Consider the following 19102-nt stretch of genomic DNA (forward strand, 5'->3'; position numbering starts at 1 on the left):
GTTATTGTTATTATTTTGTTAGTAATTGTTGCCGTTGTTGTTGTTTTTGTTGTAACCTAAGCTTCATCTAAATGTAAACTCAGTAGACTGCAGGCTGAATTGTTACCCCCCCCTCTGCAGTCCACTATCCCACTTTCAGACGGTAGGGAGGGAGAACATTAACGTGTCATGCGCAGAAACATATAGATAAGGAAGAGGTGTCATGGAGCGTCCTTTGTCAGTGGAATTACGATCCCTAATACTGTTCTCTTCCTGTACGATGTGGTACTGTGTTACTGCAGGAGGCCAACACTGCTTGCGAGTGCTTGGAGTGAGTCAAGAGGTGGAGCCCAGCCTGCCCTGGTGTCATGTCTGGTATTCAACCCTGCAGCCCCCTACAATCTCCAGAGTTAATAATGCTGGTACGTGTGGTGGTGGCTGTGTGGTGGAAGGTGAGGTATTGGAGTATCGTGGGAGGTGTGGTGGTGGTAACGTGGTGGGAGGTGTGGTGGAAAGTTAGGGGATTGTAGTGTGGTGGCAGATGACGTGGTGGTAGTTCGGTGGAAGATTAGGGGGGTGGTAATGTGGTGGAAGGTACTGTGGTGGCTCTTACCCGTGGCAATGACCGTGGGGTTCTTTGGCCGTGAGATTTGGTGGCAGAGAGTTGTGGTTGTCATGGGCTGCAGTGGCCGTGAGATGGGTTGAATGTGAGATATGTTAATTGTAAGATTTGTTAGCTGTGAGATGAGATAATTGTGAGATGTGTTAGTCGTGAAATGTGTTGGCATTGAGTAGTGGTTGTGAATTACAGTGGCTGTGGGATGTGTTAATTGTGAGGTGTGTTAATTGTGAGATTTGTTAGCTGTGAGATGTCTTACTTGTGAGACGTATTAATTGTGAGATGTGTTAATTGTGAGATTTGTTAGCTGTGAGATGTGTTAATTGTGAGATTTGTTAGCTGTGAGATGTATTAATTGTGAGATTTGTTAGCTGTGAGATGTATTAATTGTGAGATGTGTTAATTGTCAGATTTGTTAGCTGTGAGATGTATTAATTGTGAGATTTGTTAGCTGTGAGATGTATTAATTGTGAGATTTGTTAGCTGTGAGATGTATTAATTGTGAGATTTGTTAATTGTGAGATGTATTAGCTGTGAGATGTGTTAATTGTGAGGTGTGTTATTTTTGAAATGTGTTGGGTGTCAGATGAGATGTTCGTGAGTACCTAAATGTACTGTAAGCATACTGTGATATGTAGCTTGATGAGGTGGCTTTACGTCTTGGAGTAGTGCAAGAGAACTGAGATTGATGGATTTGTATCAGACCTCTTGTTTTCAACAGAATAAACACTAACCATCTGCATATTTACCTATGAGACTTCTGTTACTGCAGCTAAGACATAGTTGCCTTTTATGGATGATCATTTATTAAGACAAAGTAAAGCTCATGAGTATTTAATCAAGAAACATGTTAACAAAAGCGAAGAATAATCAGTCTTACTTCCCTAAGGAAGTGAAAGTAATGTTATTATACTGGGGATAGTAATTAATATTAATTATCAATATATACTGAGCGTTTTATGTTTCTGCAAGGCGTTCTAAAATTTTATTGTAAATCAGAGTTTATGTAGATATTTGCGAAAATTGTTTAGATTTTCCTTTTCTCATAAGCACGTTTTTTTTTAATATCATTTTTTAAATGAAGAATTCTCGTGTTCTTCGATCAATTTTCAAACATTTTCGTCACAGATAACCCATATCCCTTTTGGGGGATGAAGTCATATACGGAATAAAATCCTTAGAGCTAATCATAATACGAAATGAAATAAATAAAAACGGCCATACCACGTTGAGTACACCGCTTCCCGTCCGATCAGCGAAGTTAAGCAACGTTGGGTCTGGTTAGTACTTGGATGGGTGACCGCCTGGGAACACCAGATGCTGTTGGCATAACTCCCTATGTGTCAAGTGGGGTTGGTGGAGGATTAGTGCCCTCCCTGTAAAACAATTAACTCTAAGCCTTTGACCACCCTGTTTGGGATACATGGCGTCTGGCAATGAATGAATGAATGACCAAAATACGAAAATGCCAGCCAGACCCCCAATGACATTAATCATCAGACTGCCACTAATCCTAGCCATCAAAGCCGCTCAAAACTCTCCATGAACAATTGTAAAACCGCTTACCTTAGTTGAGGTGTTGTTTTCAGCCTGTTCAGCTGTCTCGGCAACTCCTGGGATGGGAGCAGCGAAGAGCCATGCTTCATCACCATGTGCAACCTATTGCAGGGGATGTAATTTTGCTGGTTGGAACAGGAAGGAGTGCAGTTCCTGCCCCTTATGCTTCTTGATGAAGAGGTACCTTTATAGGTGTTGCCTAAGGTACCTTGCCTGAATCCCAGGACGGTTAACTCACTCCTTCATGTTGCGCCACAAATGCTTAGTTGTCTGTGTGGGCGTTTTTCTTTTTTCTTTTTACATGTCCGACACTGAGCAAAGGCTTCAGGGCCTACTTCTCGGGGGGCAGTGGCCTATCCCAAGGCCCAGTAGCCCTCCTACACCTCCACATGTCACCATTTCGGCGCTAACACCCACCGTCCATTTTCAATATGTGCTAGGGCTGTCTCATTCAGGACTGGTGTACTAGTGTTAGCGGGGGTATTTTTACGATATGTCAGCGGGTCTTCTGGTAGATCAGGAAAGTCTGCTTATTTGAAATTCAGATCCTTAAACTGTTCCCTTCCCCAGCCGGGATTCGAACTTGGGTCCATTAGGACTGCAGGACGCCTCTCTACCGATTCAGCCACCGCCTGCCCCATATATTTGGGGCCCAAGTTCTATACATTCCCCACTTGTCCTTGTATATAATGTTTCTGGACCTAATGTAGTATTTTAGAATGGGAATTAGTGTCGCGGTTCCTTGGCTCTCCCTTTCCGTGTGCGTACATCAAGGGTAATATAATTTTGGCCAGAGCCGCGTTCAGACCCTCAAATAACCAAATTCAAGTGACCTCCAGTCCATGGTTATATTTTCTGCTGACTAAAAGAGGTTCGTCGTCTCGACAGCAACTCCTGGCCCACTGATCTGCTTATGCAAACAATATTCAGTAACTTAAAGAAGCTCCTCCAGTCTACAGTAACACGTCGTCCAGTGCCAATGTTCTCACACACTGAAGATTGCCTCCATGATCACTCTAACCATAAATTTATGTAGGTCAAGAGCTGCCAGATCATTTTTTTTTTTTTCTATGTGCCTTTAAAGTTACTGGCTTGAAAACTGGCACTTTCCCCGTTTTTTTCTTCATAATCATGTAAGTGTAGCCTAATTGCACTGCCAAACACACTTTTCCTTCCAGTACCAGCAAGAATTGCCACAATTTGCACACTTCATTTCAATCAGTACTTCACTGTTGCAACGGAAAAAGTCTAAACTCACAGTGCTGTTTTCGTAAGTAGTGGAGGTGACTTTGAAGAAAGAGAAGGAACACTTGCTAAGGAAGACGTGTTGAAATAGCATGCCGTTTTTCCACCCGCATAAACCCTGGTGAGATTGGTAAATGTAGAGGAGGAAAGGGAGGCTGAGATTGTGGTGGATGGAACGGTGCAAGGAATAAATGTGCTGGGAGAGCTGAATGAGTCTTTGATCTCAAAGGAGGAAGTGCAGGAAGCAGTAAAGGAGATGAAAACAGGGAAAGCTGCAGGTATGGATGGGTGTGCTGTGGAATGTCTGAAGGGTGGTGGAGTGACTATTGTTGACTGGTTAGTAAGATTGTTGAATATATGCTTTGTGAAAGGTATGGTGCCAATTGACTGGGCAAGTGCTTCTGTGCTCCCATTGTATAAAGGCAAGGGTGATAAGTATGAATGTACTAGCTTTAGGGGTATAAGTCTGTTGAGTGTTGTAGGTAAGGTGTATGGTAGAGTGTTAAGAGAGTTAGAGAGGGTACAGAGGGAGTGATTGGTGATGAGCAGTGCAGCTTTAGGAGAGGGATGGGATGCGTGGATCAGGTGTTTGATGTGAGACAAGTGTGTGAAAAGTATTTAGTGAAAGGCAAGGATGATGTGTTTTTGGCGTTCATGGATTTAGCCCCTTAACCGCGGGACGTCACTTTTGTGATGCTTGGGAGCAAGGGATCATACCGCGGGGCATCACTTTTGTGATCCTGTGTTATTTTGAATTCGCCCGGGCTTTCAATTGGTGGCTCGTATCATCTATCAGTACTGCCAATGTCCAACACTAGTCAGCACTCCTAATCTCATCTGTACTCCCATCCATTGTTGACAATTTAGCCATTTCTCCCCGTTCTTGACTCCCCTCCCTACCTCCCCTCCATTACCCTCTCCTCTCGCCTGCCTGGCCGTGCTATGCTAAGTAAATCTTCCCTGGAATTTTCCACTGATTTCATCCATTGAAATAAGCCCTATGCCCTATTCTTGTACCAAATAATATATACAAAAAAGAAATAAGGTAAGTGATAGTGCCATACACCTGGAATTGGCTAATTATCACCTGTCATCACCTCACGTGCACTCTTTTGCTAATTTTCACTGTTTATTTCCCCTTGAAATATGCTGTATAATCTATTCTCGTAATTAAAATATATATAAGAAAGAAAGGGAGAAGCCTAAGTGATATTTACATTCACCTGGAACTACCTAATTCATTATGTATTGTCTAGATTTCCTGCCAATCATTTCATAGCTTATATATTAGCAGCTGTCACCAAGCTGACATTGGCAGCATTGCACTCCCCCTAGGCAGCTAGGTCACCACACTATATTCAGTTTACTGTCTTCTTTCAAGGTGAAAGCACGTCGGATTTGCACCTGTCCAATTCCGCCGCTTTTTAGCCCCATGCAAAGGGCCATGTGACCTCTACCCCCTACTAAACCTCATGTGGAAAGAGATAAAGGGCTCACTGACTGCTGTGGAACGTCAACTGGCTAATTTGTCAATGAAAATGATAATGACTACGATCTTTCTGGTGAATGAAACAGTGCAAGTGGAAATGTAAATAATGTGTAAACATCAAGTGAAAGCAATGAATGTAAATATAAGTGAACAGTGGAAAATAGTTTTAGCAAGTGACAGTGCATAAAACTGTGGAAATAAAATAGAAATGTAAATAATGTAAATAAAATAGAGAATGTTAAATAGAAATGTAAATGAGTAGTAATATAAGAATACGAGCATATATACTAGGAGTAATGAAAATGAAAGTTTCACTCTAGCATGTATGAATACTGGGAGTTATGAAAGTGAAAGTGACAGATTCGCTCTCAACTCTAGTATACAGGACGAGAAAGTGAATGCTACGTATTTTACTGAAAGAGAAATTGAATGCTTACAGTAACAGTAAACAACTATTACTGAAGGAAACTTATGGATAAAGACTGTAGATATAGGCCTATATAAGTGTTATATAGTAATAGAAATATAAAGTGTGAGTGTTTTTATGAATAATAAATGACAGAACATCAGCGGCGAACGAGTGAAAGTGGGAAGGTCATACGCGCTCGTAATTTTCATTGCTTTCACAGTGTGTTTTTTTTTTTGGAGTATGGATTCCAAACTATTGAGAATCATAGAATAGTGTTTCTAGTGATAATATCAGGCTGTGGTAATCATATTACGGGTTGTCGGGAAGTGTAAAGTGGCGACTTCGTTACTCAACTTCAGAGGTCTCCACAAGTCCTACGGTACTAGACGAAGGCTCAACAAACATCCCAGGAGAAAGCTGAAGGTATGTGCCATAAGCACATTTAATTTTAATATTCTAGGACTAATAACTGATTTTTGGCAAATATTTTTAGAAAGTCTTTCGGAGTGCAAATATGCCCGTGAGACTTGCAAGTCAAGCAAAAACAAGTCCGCGGTTTAGGGGTTAGAGAAAGCGTATGATAGAACTGATAGGGAGGCTTTGTAGACTGTTTTAAGATTGTATGGCCTTGATGGTAGGTTACTAAAAGGAGTGAAAAATTTTTATGTAAATAGTAGAGCATGTGTAAGAGTGGGAATTACTGAGTGATTGGTTTCCCGTGAGAGTGGGGCTGCGGCAGGGATGTGTGATGTCGCCTTGGTTGTTTAATATTTATATGGATGGCGTTGTAAGGGAGGTGAATGCAAGAGTTTTAGGTGGAAGTCTGAGTCCTGTGAATGTTGATGGTAGAGAATGGAATCTGAAGCAGCTGAAAAATGATACTGCACTGGTGGCTGATTCAGAGGAGAGATTGAGACAGTTGGTAGAGGAGTTTGGAAGGGTGTGTGAAAGGAGGAAATTGAAAGTAAATGAGAATAAGAATAATGTGATGAAGTGTACGAGGTCGGTAGAGGGTAGGAGGATGAATATAGTTTTGAATAGTGAGTTGCTTGAGGAGGTAGAGTGTTTTAGGTATTCAGGGTCACATGTTGCTGTGGATGGAAGAATAGATTCAGAAGTGAAGTTTAGAATGAATGAAGTAGGAAAGGTGCTGGGAGGAATGAAAAAAGTGTTTAGATGTCGTTCACTTAGAATGGATGTAAAGAGAAGGCTATATGAGGGTGTTGTGGTACCGACTGCATTATATGGGGCTGAAACATGGAATATAGGTGTAGCAGAGAGGAAACGTTTGAATGTAATGGAGATGAGGTGTCTGAGGAGTATGTGTGGAGTGACTCGTATGGATAGAGTGAGAAATGAGGAAGTGCGAAGGAGAACTGGAGTTGTTCGGGAGATGGCTGACTGATCTGAGCAGAGGGTGTTGTGATGGTTTGGGCATATGGAGAGAATGGATAATAAGTCCATCCATCCATTGCCAGACGCCAACGGCCATGCCACGTTGAGTACACCGCTTCCCGTCCGATAAGCGAAGTTAAGCAACGTTGGGTCTGGTTAGTACTTGGATGGGTGACCGCCTGGGAACACCAGATGCTGTTGGCATAACTCCCTACGTGTCAAGTGGGGTTGGTGGAGGATTAGTGACCCTCCCTGTAAAACAATTAACTCTAAGCCCTTGACCACCCCGTTTGGATAATAAGTGATTGGTGAAAAAGATAACTAGATCTGATGTGAGAGGTGTAAGGCTGAGAGGGAGACCACGAATAGGATGGATGGACTGTGTGAAGAGAGCGTTGGATGCGAGAGGGATGTCTGTTGAGCAAGGAAGAGTGGCTGTGCATGACAGAAATAAATGGAGAGAAACTGTAAATGAGTAAATGATGACGCAGCCCTGAGGGGATATTCTCCTGCATTTGGTCTGATCAGCTGATCAGGTCAGGTGCGGGTAAGGGGATGGGTCTGTTATGATGTGGCAGGGGTAAACCAGTTCTGCTGTCGGGCCCTGCTGCGGATGTCATTGATTGCACTGTGCAGTTGACCCTTGTGCGGTGTGGTGCGGTGAGGATCTGTCCCTTCTTCCCTTTGGAGCTAAGGTGTGAATGAATGTGTTTAAGTGGATGAGTAAATTGGGAGTGTCTCGTCCTGTCTCGGCTACCTCCCTTTCCTTGGGGGAAGCAGCCTAGGTATGTAGATAGATAGATAGATAATCCCGGTAGAACTCGAGTAGGATTGAGTTTCCATTAAAGGTCCTCATTGGTTAAATTTACAGCAAGTACCAAAGGGTCAGTTCGGGTCGAGTTTATCGAGGGCGCTCATTGATTTATTTGTAATGCGTGCCAGTAGCTCTGGGATGGCCGTGATATGGCAGTACTTCATAATTTTCCAGCTGTCTCAGCATGTAGATCTTGCGGCATGGAAAAGTCGCATTGTTACGTGAAGTAAATCAAACGTCCATTAGGACACATCTGAACGGAAGTCCCATAGAGAAGACTCCTCCTAATTTGGGGAGGTAATGCCACAGAACACCCTGGAAAAACCAAAGGCGAAGGAAAATTATTCCAATTACTGTATTTAGCTATACAATGCTGAGCCTTAAATTCGCTGACATGGGCAGATACCATGAAAACATATCCTTAAGATGCATGCACATCAAAAGTGTTTGAGTCATTAGAGTAATCCGAATAGGATGAAAAAGAATTGACCTCATTGCACACAGAGGCAAAGTCAGGCACACAAGTATCCCAACAGACTCAAAACAGCACTGACGTATTCACCCTTGGTAATCATTTGATCAGGATGTATGTAAGTACTACTTCTACATAATCTGTATATTGATACTGAGAGTGTTCTCAGAACATTTACAACTATTACAGTAATTTTATGTCATCTGCATACAAGTGTGATGAGAAGGCCCTGAAGAATATAAAACCCGCTAATTCTGACACACAACTGAAGCTGATCTGCTACAGAGCAAGAAGGACCTCTAACCATATCATGAGAAACAGCTGTCTTCCACCAACAGGTCCTCTTCAAGATGTGAACCTAGTATATCAGTATACATGCAACACTGGTGACTGCAATTACCGACTTTCTTGATAAATAGGCGTCACCACAACCACCTTGTACAGGAAGGTAACAGCCCACCTACTGTGCAGGACCGATCAGTTCAGCGTCACAGGAGTAGAAACCATGGTCTTGGCTTAACCAGACAACAACTTGAAGACCAGATTATTATCCTGTATAAAAAAAAAAAATGACAGAAGGAGGGTAAGGATGACAGAAGCTGTTTACATTCTACACCAGTAAACCTACCATAAACATACAACTGTCAGAATCTTCCCTCCCATCAAGCAGAAGACCGCAGGGCGCTAACTGATTTACTAAATGCCTTCAGGTGTGCCCTTTACTCTGATTGGCCAGACACCTACCATTCTGCATCACTTGATCCAGCAATGAGGCATAAATACCAGCAAACTTGCCACCATCTTCTTTTAAGCTTGAACTTTCCACCAAGCGGTTTCTGCTGAAGAGGGGCTACTAATGGCAGAAAGGCGTCTCGAAAAAATCAAAATTGAATTTAGAACCTTGCTCATTACTCTAGGCGATGAACAATATATATATATATATATATATATATATATATATATATATATATATATATATATATATATATATATGCAGAAACTTCACTTCACCGTGGAGACATTTATGCAAAATTATCTATCCATATACCTAGGCTGCTTCCCCCAAAGGAAAGGGAGGTAGCCGAGACAGGACGACACATTTCCAATTTACTCATCCACTCAAACACATTCATTCGCATCTTAGCCCCAAAGGGAAGAAGGGACAGATCCTCACCGCACAACACCAGACGAAGGTCAACTGCACAGTGCAATCAGTGACATCCGCAGAAGGGCCCGACAGTAGAGGTGGTTTACCCCTGCCACATCATAAAAGACCCATCTCCTTACCCACACCTGACCTGATCAGCTGAGCAGACAAATGCGGAAGAATATCCCCTCAGGGCTGTGTTGTTATTTATCCATTCACAGTTTCTCTCCATTCTTTTCTATCACATACAGCCAGTCTTCCTTGTTGAACATACATCCCTCTCGCATCCAACGCTCTCTTCACACAGTCCATCCATCCTATTTGTGGTCTTTCTCACAGCCTTACACCTCTAACATCAGACCTAGTTATCTTTTTCACCAATCACTCATTATCCATTCTTTCCATATGCCCAAACCATCGCAACACCCTCTGCTCAACTCGATCAGCGATCTTCCGCACAACTCCAGTTCTCCTTCGCACTTCCTCATTTCTCACTCGATCCATAAGTGTCACTCCACACATACTCCATTACATTCAAACTTTTCTTCTCTGCTACACCCATATTCCATGTTTCAGCCCCATTTAACGCAGTCAGTACCACAACACCCTCATACAGCCTTCTCTTTACAACCATTCTAATAGAACGACCTCTAAACACTTTTTCATTGCTCCCAGCACCTTTCCTACTTCATTCATTCTAAACTTCACTTCTGCATCTATTCTTCCATCCGCAGCAATATGTGACCCTAAAATACTTAAAACACTCTACCTCCTCAAGCAACGCACCATTCAAAACAATATTCATCCTCCTACCATCTACCACCCTTGTACACTTTATCACTTTACACTTATTCTCATTTGCTTTCAATTTCCTCCTTTCACACACCCTTCCAACTCTTCTACCAACTGTCTTAGTCTCTCCTCTGAATCAGCCACCAGTGCAGTATCATCTGCAAACAGCAGCTGCTTCAGATTCCACTCTCTACCATCAACATTCACCAGACTCTGAACTCCATCTAAAACTCTTGCATTCACCTCCCTTACAACACCATCCACATTAATATTAAACAACCAAGGCAACATCACATATCCCTGCCGCAGTCCCGAATTCACGGGGAACCAAACACTCAGAGTATTTTCCACTCTTGCACACGCTCTACTATTTACGTAATAAATTTTCACTCCTTTTAGTAACCTACCATCAAGGCCATAGAATCTTAAAACAGTCCACAAAGCCTCTTTTCACACACCTGTCTCACATCAAACACCTGATCCACACGTCCCCTCCCTCTCCTAAAGCCACACTGCTCATCACCAATCACTCCCTTTGTACCCTCACTAACTCTCTTAATTAACACTCTACCATACACCTTACCTACAACACTCAACAGACTTATACCCCTAAAACTAGTACATTCATACTTATCACCCTTACCTTTATTCAGCGGGAGCACACAAGCACTTGCCCAGTCAATTGGCACCATACCTTTCGCAAAGCACACATTCAACAATCTTACTAACCAGTCAATAATAATCGCTCCACCATCCTTCATGCATTCCACAGCACACCCATCCACATCTTCAGCTTTCTCTGTTTTCATCTCCTTTACTGCCTCCTACACTTCCTCCGTGACCAAAGAATCATTCAATTCTCCCAACACATGTATTCCCTGCACCGTTCTATCCGCCACAACCTCAGCCTCCCTTTCCTCCTCTACATTTAACAATCTTCAAAATACTCCGTCCATCTCCTCCTTCCTGCATCCATCTCAGTTTTACTCCTCTGCTTTTACTCGCTCTTCCTTCCCAGACTCTCTCTTTCGCACCCTTTTCGCTTCCTTCTAAAACACTTTCTTGTACTGTTGAAAATTCTCAGTCAACCGCCCACTCCACCTCTCATCTGCTGCAGCTTTAGCATCACGCACAGCTCTTCTTGCCCTATTCCTCTTTTCCTTATACCTCTCATATGACACCTCATCCTTCCTCTGCAGCCACACTTCATATGCATGTCTCTTCTCTGCCACAGCCATACTTACTTCCTCGCACCGCCATTCGCTTCCTTTTTTTACACCACCACCCACCCGTCTCACACCACACACCTCTTCTGCATGCCCCACCACAGCACTCTTAAACAACTGCCATTCCTCCTCCACACCGCCATTTTCCTGATCTTTCACTGCATTCCACTCATCTTTCAATTTCTCCTGATACTCTATCATTTTCTCTGTTTTATCCAACTCACTCACTTTCAAAACCTCCCTGCCACACCTAACTCTTCTAGCGCTCACTCATCTCTTACCTACTCTTAATTCTCCCTCCACCAGGTAGTGGTCAGACATACCTCCACCCTCCCCTCTCAGAACTCTCACATCCAACAATCTTCCTATTACGTTCCTGGACACAATCACATAGTCCATCATTGCTCTATCAACAACCCTTCCACCCTCCTGTCTCAGCCATGTATTCTTATAAATATCTCTCTTCTCAAACAAGGTATTTCCAATAATCATCTCTCGCTCAACGCACATCCCCATCATTCGTTCCCATTTTCATTTCTTCAGGCAAACCATTCATACCAACTACACCTTCAAATGCCACATTTCCCACTCTAGCATTCAGATCTCCCATCATTACCACAATCATATTCGCTCCACAACTCTGCAGACACTCATCAACATCGTTCCAGAAAGACTCCCTCCCTTCTTCATCCCTTTCACTACCAGGCCCATACGCACTCACAAACACCCACAACTCACGTTCAAATTTCGCTTTCACCCACATCAGTCTCGATGACACCTTCCATTCAGTCACACACTGCTGTACTTCCGGACTCACTAAGAAGGCCACATCTTCTCATGCCCTTCCTCTATCAACACCTGACAATCTTCCATTCACACTTCCAAACATACTGTAGACTCACCCTTCCCTTTCATCTTCGTTTCACTCAAAACTAACACATCCAACTTTCTTCTCACAAACATTCTACCAATCTCCTCCCTTTTAGCCTCAATCGTACTACATCCACGCACAATCATAGACCCAATCTTCAGGGTACGGGGATAACTCAATCCCCTATCCCTTTCTCTGGCCACAATAGAAATGAAAAGAGCGACATTGAGTACTTTCGTATGCTACATCTTCGGACAGAGCGATACAGAAACGTCAAGGGTAGAGGTCTTTTATGCACATACGCAGCAGAGTGGCACACAGAACAAAGGATGACCTGATTAAACCTGATCGATAAACAGAACAATAGGTACCTGACTCTTTACCTTAGGGATTCACCTGACATAAGGGGTAAATACTGCGGCTTAACTCGTGCACACCTGCAGCAAGGAGTGGCACACAGAACAAAGGATGATCTGAATTAAAAGTGAGCGATGCACAGAACGATAGGTACCTGACTTTTTACCTTAGGGATGCATTTGACAGAAGGGGAGTAAATAATGCGGCTTAACTTAAGACCTACTGTAGAGGATTAATGCTGTGTGTCCCACACAGGTGTGACTGTACTACCAGGAGATGATAAGGAACAATCAGTTGTTAGTCTGGGGGGTACTGCTTTAAAATTAATTCAGTAAACAACTTATCACACTTAAAATGACCATAGCTCATGTTTACATTCTTTTCATATGTGACAGAAATTAGGGAAGATTCTATTGGATTTTTTTCATCAAATCTTTTTGAGCTTGCTAGAATTTTAGAGCCTGGGAAGTCAGTATGGTGATCACTGGATGCTTTGTGCTGAAGTATGCCATTACTCTGTTAGGCTGTCCTTACATTGTATTTATGTCGGAGACCCTAGTTTCCAAATATTTTCTAGACTGTCATGTGTAAAATTTGTTACAACTTTTACAAGGGATTCTGTAAACAGCGTCTGAATTACTATATGGGCTGTTCTTGATGCGGGTTTTTTCATTGTGTTCTCATATCTGAATACCACTTGTACATTAAGTTTCTTCAGTATGTGAACAATATCAACAAAATTTTCATGGAAAGGGAGGAAAAGGGTTCTTTGAGTATTCTGGCGATCTGGCATACTAGTTTTCCCTTCAAGGAATCGGTTCTTGGCTGTATTGTGGCAATGAGTTAGTATACTTGGTGGATATTTTAGCTTCACTCCAATGCTCTGAATCATTTTTATTTCATCATCTAAAAATTCTGGGCCTAAAATTCTATATGAGCACAGATCTTTTTACATTAATGTGGTGTTTTGAATAATAATGCACATACGACATTATATTTGTAGGTTTTCTGTATACTTTAGTCTTCAGAACACTTTTGTCCCTGATAACTTTTACATCCAGTCTGGAAGAGAGTTGGAAACTAGAATCTCACAACATAAATACAGTGTAAGGACAGCCCAACAGAGCAGTGGTTTATTTCAGCACAAAGCATCCAGTGATCACCATATTGACTGGGTAGGTTCTAAAATTCTAGCAAGATCAAAAAGCTTAGATGAAGGAAATGTAAAAGAATCTTGCCTAATTTCTGTCACATGAAAAAAATGTAAACATGAGCTATGGTCATTTTAAGTGTGATAAGTTGTTTACTGAATTAATTTTAAAGCAGTACCCCCCAGACTAACAATTGATTGTTCCCTGTCGTTTCCTGGCAGTGTAGTCACACCTGTGTGGAACCTACCATTAATCCTCTGCAGTAGGTCTTAAGCTGCATCATTTACTCCCCTTTTGTCAAATGCATCCCTAAGGTAAAAAGTCAGGTACCTATCGTTCTGTGCATCGCACATTTTTTATTCAGGTCATCCTTTGTTCTGTGTGCCTCTCCCTGCTGCAGGTGTGCACGAGTTAAGCCGCAGTATTTACCCCTTTTGTCAGGTGAATCCCTAAGGTAAAGAGTCAGGTACCTATTGTTCTGTGTATCGATCAGTTTTAATTCAGGTCATCCTTTGTTCTCTGTGCCACTCCCTGCTGCTGGTGTGCATAAAAGACCTCTACCCTTGACGTTTCTATATCACTCTGAAGATGTAATATACGAAAGTACTCATTGTCGCTCCTTTCATTTCTTCTGTGGTTATTTTGCATATATATATATATATATATATATATATATATATATATATATATATATATATATATATATATATATATATATATATATATATATATATATATATATATCTATATATATATATATATATATATATATATATATATATATTATTAATAACAGAACAGAGGAAGGAAAAACAAATGAATAAAAAAAAATAATCCATACACCAGATGACTGGTGTCCTCTTTTCATAAAATATCGGTAACAGTTAGACTTGAAAGGCTGTGGGTTGAAATTTGGAGGGAAACAACTCTGGGGAAGGAGTTCCAGAGAGATACAGTTCGGGGAATGAAAGAATTCTGATAGGCAGAAGTTCTGCAATATAGCTGAGTGACATTCCAGTCATGAGCGCTACTAGATGCCCGTGTAGCACGAGGGAAGGCATGGAAAGGTGGCACCATGGACGCAACTTCGTCTGAGCATTTGCCAAAAAAATATCTGTACAATAATGCAAGGGAGGCAACATTCCTTCTTACTTGTAGGGGAGGTAGTTTATTTGTAATGACAGGGTTGTTAATAATTCTAACAGCTTTGTTCTGAGTTTTGTATCTCTCTCTCTCTCTCTCTCCATGCATTTTTCCTTGTTTATAGATTATATTTTTCTCAAGTTCATTTTTTCTGTAATAATGATGATGATGATGTTGATGACAACTCTTCCTCTGTCTACCCCACCTGACTATGTGCTTGTCTTCCCACCCTCACAGCACACCTAGACTGGCAGGGCAAAAACAGTAACCGACAGATGCCGTACCTTCTGACATGCCCTCTGCCTCCTGGTGATACCCGTGTCCCAGCTGCCGTCTCCCTGGTTACCTGGCCTTGCAAACCTGCATCCAACCTCCTCAAGGTATTCCACCCCTTTCCTCCCTTTTCCAGGTACCCATCAATTAACCTCTCCCGTCTGAAGGTACTCCGTCACCCCTCATCCTAGTACTCCCTCCCTCTTCCCTAGATGCTTTGTCCCTCCCTGCTCCAGCTACTCCACCCTCCTATTTGAAGACACTTCCTTCCCCTTTCCCCAGGTGTTCCGTCCCTCTTTCTCCAGGAACTCTTTCTCTTTCTCCATGTTCTCTCTCCCTCCTTTTCCAAGTACGCCCTCCCTCTTTTTCTCGGTATTTCTTCCGTCCATTAAATACTCTACCCTCTCCCTTCTCTAGAGGTGGGCAGTGTACAAGAGGTTGTAGTGCAGAATTTGTCTATAAGTAGAGAGAAAAATGTTATCAGTACATCATGCTAGCAGAAGTACTTATGATACGTAATCACTCTTACAAGGAGACTTTCACGAGTGCAATTACAGCTCAGTACAGAGCAGTGTTGCACTCCCTTTATCAACTACCTCGCCAAGAGTTTGTATATTTTGCCAATTTGCCATTAAATATTCTGCATCTGTTAATGTAAACGCAAACATAAAACTACTGTAGAAGGGGCGGGAATTGATGGGTTTCAAACTAAATATTGCGACAGCAACTGTTTTCGCAAGGCTGGCAAGCCGGGTTATGGTATGTAATATTTAACAACTAACGTTAAGCTTTTCACGTATGGATGTTCGCTTACAAGATAATTCTTGTTAAGATAAAGTGCGGTACCTTTCCCTGCAGATAATTATTTTTACTCAAATGCCCACAGGCCGTCTGTGAAGCATTCATTGGTGACTGCTATAAAATGTGTTTGTACTAATTCATCCATTTTGGCAGCTTTTTAATCAAACATTGCATATGAAAATCTTTCAATCAAATTCAGCAATGAACACCTTGCAAATAACTGTATAGCTTTAGTTGTTGCTGTTGCTAATAATGATGATGATGATGAGTCTTGCTGCTTCAAACATGTCGAGTGGATCGGAGTTTCCCTCAGTTAGTCTAAAAATGAAAAATGTAAACCATTTTTCTTACTACTGTACTGAATTGGGATATAGATAGAAGATGGAGAGTTTGGTGACTGGTAACAGCCTTCCTAGTGGAGTGCGGCGATGAGTGCAGTCTTTAGTAACCATTATTATTGCAGCCAGTGCTGTTGTAACATGTAGGGGAAGGATTACTTTTTTTTTTTTAACATACTGAAAACACTCCACAAACGAAGGTTAAAGAGGCGAAGTTCACGTTTGTTTAAGGTTAGGCTAATACATGAGCTTAGATTTTTTGCCCTTTCCACTAAAAAATCAATTAATGAGTAAATAAATAAGATTTAATTAAATACTTCATCAGTTAGTTAATAATAATCAAATGTCATTAAAAAAAAAAAAAAAAAAAAGCTTTACTCTCGCTGAGAAAGATTTTCAGATATGGGCATGTATAATAAAGTCGTTACGTCTTGGTCTTCACCTTGCTAGTTTGTTATGGATGTTGACCAGCAGAGCCCTTTTCTGCACTCAGGTCGATGCTTATAGGTTACTCATAGTGTAGTTATTTTCCGGGATATTTATCCTTTGTCAGTTTTTCCCCGTCTTTTTTTTTTTTTTTTTAAATTACAAATTTTTAAGGTAGGAGTATATCGATTTTTTTTTTTTTTTTTAGGTCACTGTCTAACCTTTCACAGTTGCATGTATTCAAGGCGAGGTTTTCAAGATATAAATTCATTTGGGAACTGCGTAAGAAATGCATCCTGCAGTTCCAACGTAGGCAGTTTTTGGTGATGTATTGTTTATGAGCTCTTTGTAAAGTAGGGGTATACCAGAAATTAGATAGTTTTACAACACAGGTGGCTCGTCGCCCTGAACATTCTGAAATGGTAAACAATGTTAATTCACAACACGACGAAATTTCACATGTTAATGCTTTATTGGTTTGATTCACTATATTTTTCACAGTGTTGCCCTTATTTGTATGTTAATTTTTAGGTAAAATCTGAACAAAATTGTTTCTTAAAATTTGATTAACAACTTTCAAATGCACCAGAAGACAAGAAATCAGAGAAGTGTAAGTAAATTTCTCAGGGTTGTGATGGTACAGCGAGTTCGGCAAGCTGAAATTATGTGTTCGCTGCATTATGGTCAGTCATGTGAGAGAGATGACTGAGGTCTATTTGAACACACTTGCAGTTGAAAATTTGCACTTGCAAACAGAAATTCCTGCTTAAACTCCTTAATTTTCCCTGTATAATTCAGAACATTGCGCTTGTCCGTTTGGGATTACAAATAGTTCCAGTGGCATTTGAAGAGAAACTAAAGATATTTGCATTTTTTTGGGTGTTGATCACATATTCAACCCATTTTGGCTCAGACTGAATCAGAGGTGTTTAAACTGACTTAGCCTTGTGACCTTGACATGTGACATTGTTCTAAAAACGGAAGAAAGTCATCTTTGAGTTTAAATACTTCCACCAAGTTTAATCCTTATCAAATTAAAGCTTTTTGAGTTAAAGGAACGAAACTTGGACCTTCTTCCGTGGTCTTTACCTAATCGTATGACAGAGTTTTTGGAACTAAATCGCGGCGTTTTTTCCCAATCCTCGCTTCTCCCACTGAATTTGGCCTAAATCAAATCGAAAATGTGAAAGTTAATCTTGCTCCTGCCTAATGTCTATGGCCTTTTCGGTCAATATACTGTATACCACGTAAATGTGAAAAAAAAAAAAATGGTGATCGGTTACGTCATTTTACTGTTAAGCCTGTCTAAGAAAGGAGAATATGGAGAAAATGAGGTATTCAAAGACTGTGGTGTAATGTTTTAGCATCATATCCTTGGTACTTTGGGGTCTTGTAAGTACCGGAAACTCGAGGATCAAGGGTACCTGCCTATAGAAATTTAAAGCCTCATTGTTTGGGAATTACAATGAACTGATTTTGTTTCTTAAAGTTAATGGGCGTGTCAGAGTCATCCCAGTGGTGAGTGGCTACCAGCACTCCGATATTACTGAATGTGGGGAGCAGGACAACCAACATGACCCACAATCGAGCAATATTTATTAATTCCTTTTTCTGCCTCTTCAAAATGTCTAAAAAAAAAAAAAAGAATAAAACTGGGAGGATGTGTGCTACCGACCCTACAGTGTTGTGACAAACAGAAAACACAACTAAATGAATAACCCCAGCAACACTTGGTAGCTTCCCAGCACGTGAGATTTGCTGAACTCTGCTCTACCGGTCCAAATTGAAACTAAAAAGGCCCCTCTCGGGATCATCTGGAGGCTCAAGGAAGACTGCAGAGGGAAAATTTCAAAACATTACGATTTGGCATAATTTATAACTTAGGAGAAAGAACATACAACAATATGGACTTGCGTATGTTGCTAAGCACCAGGCTAGTTGACATGTGAGTTAATGTCACTCAGCAGTTCAGTAGCTCAGTAACCTAGTGACTAGGTCGGCCAGAGGGTCAGGCAATAATGCTGATGGTGGAAAGATGCGAAGGTACTTTTTTGAGTCCAACATGCAGGGGCCTACCTATAATAATCATTTCACTTGCTTTCACCTGCAGGTGGTGGGAGCCAGAGAACGGGAATCTTCAGCCTACGAAGGTGGTACAGTACCCAAGGACCTACATAGGTAATTTGAAGCGAATTTATTTTGCCTTTAGAGTAGGAGTATTAACTGGAAAAGGTCCTTGTTTTTAGTATGGTGTATCAGTTACTTTTTTTTTTTTTTTTCATTTGGCTAGAGATATGTTCGCTCAATAAAAAAAGTATCGGTGCACATTTAGCTCGGAAGAGTATGACACCAGATGATGACTATTGCAAACTGCCCAGTGATTATATCCCAGGCTAGAAGCCCTGTTTTCATAAACATGTCATATATCGCTTTCTTGTGACATCTTGTCATCAATAAATTTATCATATATACAGTGAACAAAAAAATGTCTAGATCACTATGTTCATTGAAAATGAAATTTTGCTGAGCGATAAATTGCCATATTTATTGATGTCTTTGGTACTTCTGAGTGACCAAAAATTCAAGAAGATGCCAAAG

General features: G+C 41.2%; 1 protein-coding gene and 2 non-coding genes across 3 annotated transcripts in view; all 3 read left to right on the forward strand.

Moving 5' to 3' along the window:
• The first annotated feature begins 259 nt into the window (after window positions 1–259).
• The window catches only part of LOC145408637 (uncharacterized), a 56644-nt gene continuing 37801 nt past the window's right edge, over window positions 260–19102 (forward strand). Inside the window, exons 1-3 of the mRNA XM_080279322.1 lie at window positions 260–494; window positions 14904–15046; window positions 18615–18682. Coding sequence (XP_080135448.1) covers window positions 260–494; window positions 14904–15046; window positions 18615–18682 — 446 coding nt within the window. The remainder of the gene's footprint in view (window positions 495–14903; window positions 15047–18614; window positions 18683–19102) is intronic.
• Window positions 1809–1927, forward strand: LOC145408879 (5S ribosomal RNA). The gene has a single exon (XR_013898996.1). It is a non-coding gene; the product is annotated as a 5S ribosomal RNA (ribosomal RNA).
• LOC145408874 (5S ribosomal RNA) lies at window positions 6779–6897 on the forward strand. Its single transcript, XR_013898992.1, has one exon. It is a non-coding gene; the product is annotated as a 5S ribosomal RNA (ribosomal RNA).

This window comes from Coenobita brevimanus, chromosome 78 (genome assembly GCF_032717465.1).
Source record: "Coenobita brevimanus isolate Jiangsu-jjx chromosome 78, ASM3271746v2, whole genome shotgun sequence".
Taxonomy (NCBI): domain Eukaryota; kingdom Metazoa; phylum Arthropoda; class Malacostraca; order Decapoda; family Coenobitidae; genus Coenobita; species Coenobita brevimanus.